The sequence below is a fragment of the Notothenia coriiceps genome, unplaced genomic scaffold (genome assembly GCF_000735185.1).
Source record: "Notothenia coriiceps isolate Sejong01 unplaced genomic scaffold, NC01 NC01_scaffold00012682, whole genome shotgun sequence".
In the NCBI taxonomy this organism is placed as follows: Eukaryota; Metazoa; Chordata; class Actinopteri; order Perciformes; family Nototheniidae; genus Notothenia; species Notothenia coriiceps.
The window spans coordinates 8787-14991 of NW_011345383.1; the positions used below are offsets into that span (position 1 = coordinate 8787).

A 6205-nucleotide genomic window follows, 5' to 3' on the forward strand; every position below is an offset into this window, starting at 1 on the left:
GAGGGGAGAGAGGAGAGGAGGAGAGGGGGGAGAGGAGGAGAGGAGGGGAGGGAGGAGAGGAGGGGAGGGAGGAGAGGAGGAGAGGAGGGAGGAGAGGAGAGGAGAGGAGGGGAGGGGAGAGGAGGGAGGAGAGGAGGAGAGGAGGAGAGGAGAGGAGGAAAAAGAAAATGAGTTTCCATTTTCTATACTGAGATATACAACATGTTTTTTATTCCACACTGTCGTCTTTTGAAACGTGGCCCCTACGTTACCCACAATGCAACAGTTAATTGAAGATGTGTTATGATGAGTCATTTTAGTTGTCAGGGTGCGTCTCTCAGGACTGATGTTTGAAACTGTTGGAGTTCCCCTTCAACCCTAATCAACACACAGACTCTTTTCACTAGAATGTTTCCATTAGAATCCATTCGCTAGAATACGTTTGTATTGCACACGATTTGAGCCTAATGACATTAAAAGAGATCAAAACTATTGATTTATACATTTCAAAATGTAGAAATTCATTAGCATTTTTTTTACATTTAAGTTCAAACCATGGTCAAGGTGAATATAAAAATGTTGAAAAGTTGAAAAAGCTTTGAAATGCGATTGTGACAGTTTAGTGCACAGTAAACATGTACCGTATAAAGCTCACCACAAAGACAGAAGGAGCATGGTTTTCCGTCAACTACTATAATAAAATTAGAAACCATAAATAAAGACATTGATTGGTGGAACAGATTCTATATTATTCTACATATTGAATCATTCTAATGTATTTTCTCTCATCCATGGTCACATAGTTAAGTCATTAATGTTACACCAAAGCGTTTGCACTGCAATGTGAAGCAGAGAAAACAGTAGATGCTACTTTTGCTAAAAGGAAGTTGGAATTAATGAAAAGTACAACACAGTAATTACTGTATAGTAAACGCAATACGTAACAGCAGTGGGGTCCGAGACACAACTCAGAGAAGTTCAGATGCTTTTCATAAAATAAAGCAGAAGATCCAGACTCTCATTTGTTGATTGATCAGTGCAGACCTATTTACTGATGTTCCTGCTTTGCCATATGACTGGAATTTGTAAATATTAAATTAGACTGGTTACATAACCTTGGAAATGCCCAAAACGTAACAGATAGCACATTCCCTCGAGGAACTGTATGTCTGGATCATTCACACCGAGGTCTTACTGCCAGCTCCTGATGAGTGTGTCTAATGTAAGTGTGGATGATTCTTTATGGAAGTAAAAAACTAAATAAATGTAAATGGAGAGAATACCAGATTTTGAAGTTTCTGTCAGTATGCTAAAATCGTCAAACAAATTCAAGGCAAGAAATTATTTCAGTTGTTTTTGACCAAGTTTAGCAGCTTGCTGCGTGACAGCGGTGTATTCTGGGAAATGCCGTGCCTCCTGAACAATCTACATCTGTAAGTTCAATCAAATCTGAGTATTTCCTATACGTGAGATCGCTTCTGACAGTTCTGTTGTGCGGGCAGACATTACCCAGAGTTCCTATCAGGAAACAGCTAACATCTTATTCTTTTGTCTCACCATCTCTCCCTCTGGACCTCCAAAGTCCAGGTAGAGGTTGCGTTTTCCATCGTCTGCGGACATCCGGAGCTTCTCGTAGGGGTACCTGAAGAGCACGGCCCCCCCCGCTGGGTCCACCTGCTCCATGGTCACAGTGAAGCCCTTCTCGTAGTGCAGCGTCAGACGCACATCCTGCCGGCTCAAGGTGCAGCCTGGATAGAGAGATTTACAATTGTAAAAACGTAGAAAAGCGCTTTATAAAGGAAAAGTATTATTATAAGAACAGCAGGTGTGAGTGCACGTTAAGGTGCAGCCTTCATGTACGCTGATTAATATTATGAAGTGCACATATTCATATCAGCACGAAAAACGTACATAGGCAAGGCAGAATTATTTATACAGCACATTTCCACAGCAAACATTAGAAGCATTAGGGTAACATGTAAAAACCAGTCATTAAAAAGCCAAGAAAATACAATGAAAAAAGGTATAGAATGGAAGAAGAGTTACAGTGCAGTGTAAGTTATACGAGTTATTTGATTGGATAATGGCAGCAGCCGGTATCAAAAAGGAAACATGGAAAAGAAGTGAGTTGCAGCTGACCTGAAGTTTTCTGGGAGCTTGTTCCAAAATATGTGGAGCATAATAACTGCCATGTGTTGACAGCAGACAAAATGTCTTCCTCTCAATCTCTGGAAGTATGCTATTAATATACAAGTGAATGTTGTCGCCTCAATAATCATAAAAATATATGAATCTATGGTGGGTTGTTCCTCTTTGTTGCAGAAGTTTAAAGTATCTTGAATATAAAAGTCCTGCCTGGTGCAGATTCAACTGGGACGTTATTTGATCATTGAGCATTTCCATGTATATCACTGTTACTTCTTCCTGTACATCTGTAGCAGGACAGAGAAGAAAAAGACAAAGGGAGAAAGGCCAGCTGCTGGTTCAGCTCAGAGGAAACATTCCCCTCTGCTGGACCCATTTCTGCTTTCCACAGAGAAGCTCTCTCACTGACCTTTAAGGGCATATATACATGAAAACATTGTATGTCTGTTTCACACTCTACACACACACACACACACACACACACACACACACACACACACACACACAGTGAAAAAAACAACATGTGCACTCGAGCTGTTTACTTGGGACGGAATGACCTTAAATCTGAATTAAAAATGATTTCAGATTTATCTTGAATCAGTTTTTGTATCCGCCTTGTTTTCAGATTTGATTTAAAGATCTTATTGCTTACTAAAGCCCTGACAGGCCTTGTTCCAAACTATTTATCTGACCTTTTATTGACATATGCCCCCCCCTGAACCCTGAGATTCTTAAGAGGCATCGCTCCTGGTTGTTCTAAAATCCAGATAAAAAACAGAAAGCAGACAGTCTTTGCTGTCAGAGCTCCTGGACTTTGGACGACCTGTCTGGAGATCAGGGCTGCCAACTCTGTCTCCTCTGTTCAATCATTAAAAAAAACTCACTTTTTTAAAATAATTAATTTGATTTTATTTTATTTATGTTTTATTACTTCTGTTTGTTTTACTCTCTGTGTTTAGTGTTGTCATTCAGCAGCAGCTCACACTGAGCGGAGAGGACCAAGACACCAGCAGAGTTTTTATCTGAAGATAGTCCATTGTTATTTTTCATCAAATACAACAATTTACACCATCTCACAGTGGAATGTACAGAACATAAATAGATAAATGTCCTTAGTGTTAAAAGGTTGTTGTCTGTTACACCTAATTTAAGTGAAACACTGTGTCATAACTGTAAAACTGCTCTTTTATATTTAAAAATTAAATATAATTGTTATATAGCACCCTGTCATTAAAAAAACATAACACGGTAGAAATTTGGAGAAAAGGACATTTGTGAATGAAATAATTTGCCATTTTTTGTTCTCCAATTGAAGGCCACACTTTATATTATCATATGTTAACATAGGAACATTTTGGTCATTATAAGCAGGGCTGCACATAACTGGTGCGTACCCCCCGCCAAAAAAAGAGCACCGGATCAAAAAAGCGCATTTGCGCACCAACATTGAGAGAGAGAGAGAGAGAGAGAGATTTGCGAGTTGCATAAGAACTGGTAAGATAGCAGGGTTTCCCACACATAGACTTTACAAAGTATAATTCGAGAGCCATTTAGGCTACATTTTTTGTATCTGTCCGCGAGCGCGACGGCATCTGCGATCCCTCGCTCTACCCCTCGCTATCGCGTGAAGGGTCTGCTTTATGTGCTCCGCACAGTAACCCCGCTGCGAGGGTACTGCGAACAGTAAAAAGTTATGTGAACCCCTGCTTATAAGTTATCCAATACTGGAAGGTATCCCAAAATAATGTTTGAATTATACAACAATACAAAGGAGATGTTCCAATGTTCAGCCTGCTATAAGTTATAAATATAAGAGCAACAGCCATGCACGTTTCAAACAACATCACGTTTCCATGGAAGCTGGTTCTGGCCTTAAGGTGACCAGGATCGATGTCCTCAGGGTATTTCACTGCTGACTCTAAACTGGAATCACGCTCACACTCACCGATGGAGACTTCTTTGATGAGCTCAGCCGCGGCGTGCGCCCCCTGCACGAGGGCTCGCGTCCATGACGACAGGTCCCAGTGGGTCTCCACTCTGAAGGTGTGGGACTCGATGCCCCGCCCTGTGCCCGTCCGGGTGGCAAACACCAGGTCTGACCCCTGAGCAGGAGACCCCCGAGCACTGCCAGAGTGAACCAGCCTGAGGGGAGACATGTGTGAGGGCACAGTAACATCTAGCACATGGATTATAGTCAGTGTTAAGCTCCTCTTGCTGTCCATGACACAACACTGACCTGTCTAGTTAGTGCTCTTTCTGAGGACGAGGGGGCATGCATATCATCGAGGTAAACACCAACAACCTTGTTATTGTTTCTTTTCATTTTTGTTCATTATTTATTTTAAAGCATGTTTATAGGTCAGTGAGTCTCTGTACTGTCCAGTATCTGGGACACATTGATGTGTGCTATGATTGTAAATTGCAGAAGGCTAAAAGAGATTGTGTCGACCTGGAAATCATATAAAAACTAAATTACTGTACCAAACAAGGTATGTTAGAAAGCCCACACCTCTCTGCATCTCAACAATGCTTCATTTAGACATCTAGGATTAACTTAATATTATGCTTACTGCAATATGGCACATGTCCATACATTTTACAATGAATTATGCAACCCTTATTGATACGTTGGAAAATTGTCATATCAAAAATGCATTTTAATATAAATATTACTATCTGTACCATGAAGGAATGACTTGATTACAGTTTGAGGACAGTGAACTTTGACCCTTACGGCTCTAGCTGCCCCTCACCTTGTGGCCAGAAGTGGGTGTGTGAGCAGAGGCGTGGACCAGGACTCTCTGCTCCACGGCACCGCCTGAAACAGCAGGATGTCCTTCTCCGTCAGGGCCATGACAACGGGCTTATACTGCTGCCGTCCACCTTCCAGCTGAACCTGAGGGAGAAAGTCAGGAGGAGACAGTCAGGAGGAGACAGTCAGGAGGAGACTTCAGTGCTATTATTTTTAAATATGTTTTGGACCAGAAGGTGCCTTTATTTGAGATACAGTGCTGACGGTGGGAGACAAAGGGAAGCACATTGGGATGTTTGGAGAGCTGGATTCAAACCCTTGTACTAGGCAGCGGACACTGGATGTATGTGGGCCACCAGCTTTAACGACTGAGCTGTCTGTTAGCCCCATTGTGATTATTATAATGTTATATTTTAAATGATCATGTTGTGATTATTTAAGAAGATCTAAACCTGACAAAGATGGTTTTTTTCTGTCTGTATTAATCTGATTTGTAGGCAGGGTCATCTATAAAATGCTATAAACCTTAATTCAGAAAAGTTTATATTTACACACTGTATGTTGCCGTAGCTATGTCATACATAGGAAGTGCATAAACAGTATATTAAAAACTGTGCCTCCTGTGATTTTGACTACAATTTGAATATTGTGCAGCACTGTTTAACAATGAACAGTTGAAGTGATGGAAGTTACAGTTGATGGGCACACTGATAGAGATTCGAGTGTACAGGGATATATTGGAGTAGCTCACTGTCACAGTTTGACTTTAATCATTGTTTGTAAAACTAGGGTGGTGTTGGAATGAGTCCTGGCGGAGTGAGTGCAGTGTTGGTGGAGAGGTGATGGCATTCAAATGTATTTATGTGTTTGTTTTAGCACTGTGGTGAGTAGGTGGGCTTTACAGGAAGGAGTGCAATTCAACAGAAACTGGCTTTGGTACTTCCTGTTTGAGCCAAGTCGAGATAAGCATTCACCATGACTCTGAATGGACCCTTCATCAAAGTGAAAGGATAAAATACTCAGTCTTGTTCCTGGATGTGAACTGAGAGCAGCCTTTTCAATGGACATAAATGTAGGACAAAAGCTAATTCAAGAAAACACACACTTCCTTTGCTGCTGCTGCTGCTGCTGCAGAGCAGAATGCCAGCGTATGTGTGTGAGATGACAAATGTCCATTGACTTAGAGCAGTGGTCGCCAACCAGTCGATCGATCGCGAGTGTGGTGCGGGTAGATCGCGTACGGTTAAAAAAAAAAGTAACAAAAGAAAGAAAAATTAAATTAAAATAATAATGTTTGAAAAATACGTTTTTAGATGTAAACCTACCATC

The 6205-nt window shown here is 41.2% G+C and overlaps 1 protein-coding gene across 1 annotated transcript in view; it reads right to left on the reverse strand.

The window, feature by feature from the left end:
- The window catches only part of LOC104947559 (beta-2-syntrophin-like), a 6192-nt gene extending 1175 nt beyond the window's left edge, over positions 1 to 5017 (reverse strand). The window contains exons 1-3 of the mRNA XM_010773604.1: positions 4878 to 5017; positions 4070 to 4266; positions 1536 to 1727 (exon numbers count right to left, since the gene is read on the reverse strand). Of these exons, the coding sequence (XP_010771906.1) occupies positions 1536 to 1727; positions 4070 to 4266; positions 4878 to 4978 (490 nt within the window). The 5' untranslated portion in view covers positions 4979 to 5017. The remainder of the gene's footprint in view (positions 1 to 1535; positions 1728 to 4069; positions 4267 to 4877) is intronic.
- Positions 5018 to 6205: the final 1188 nt, after the last annotated feature.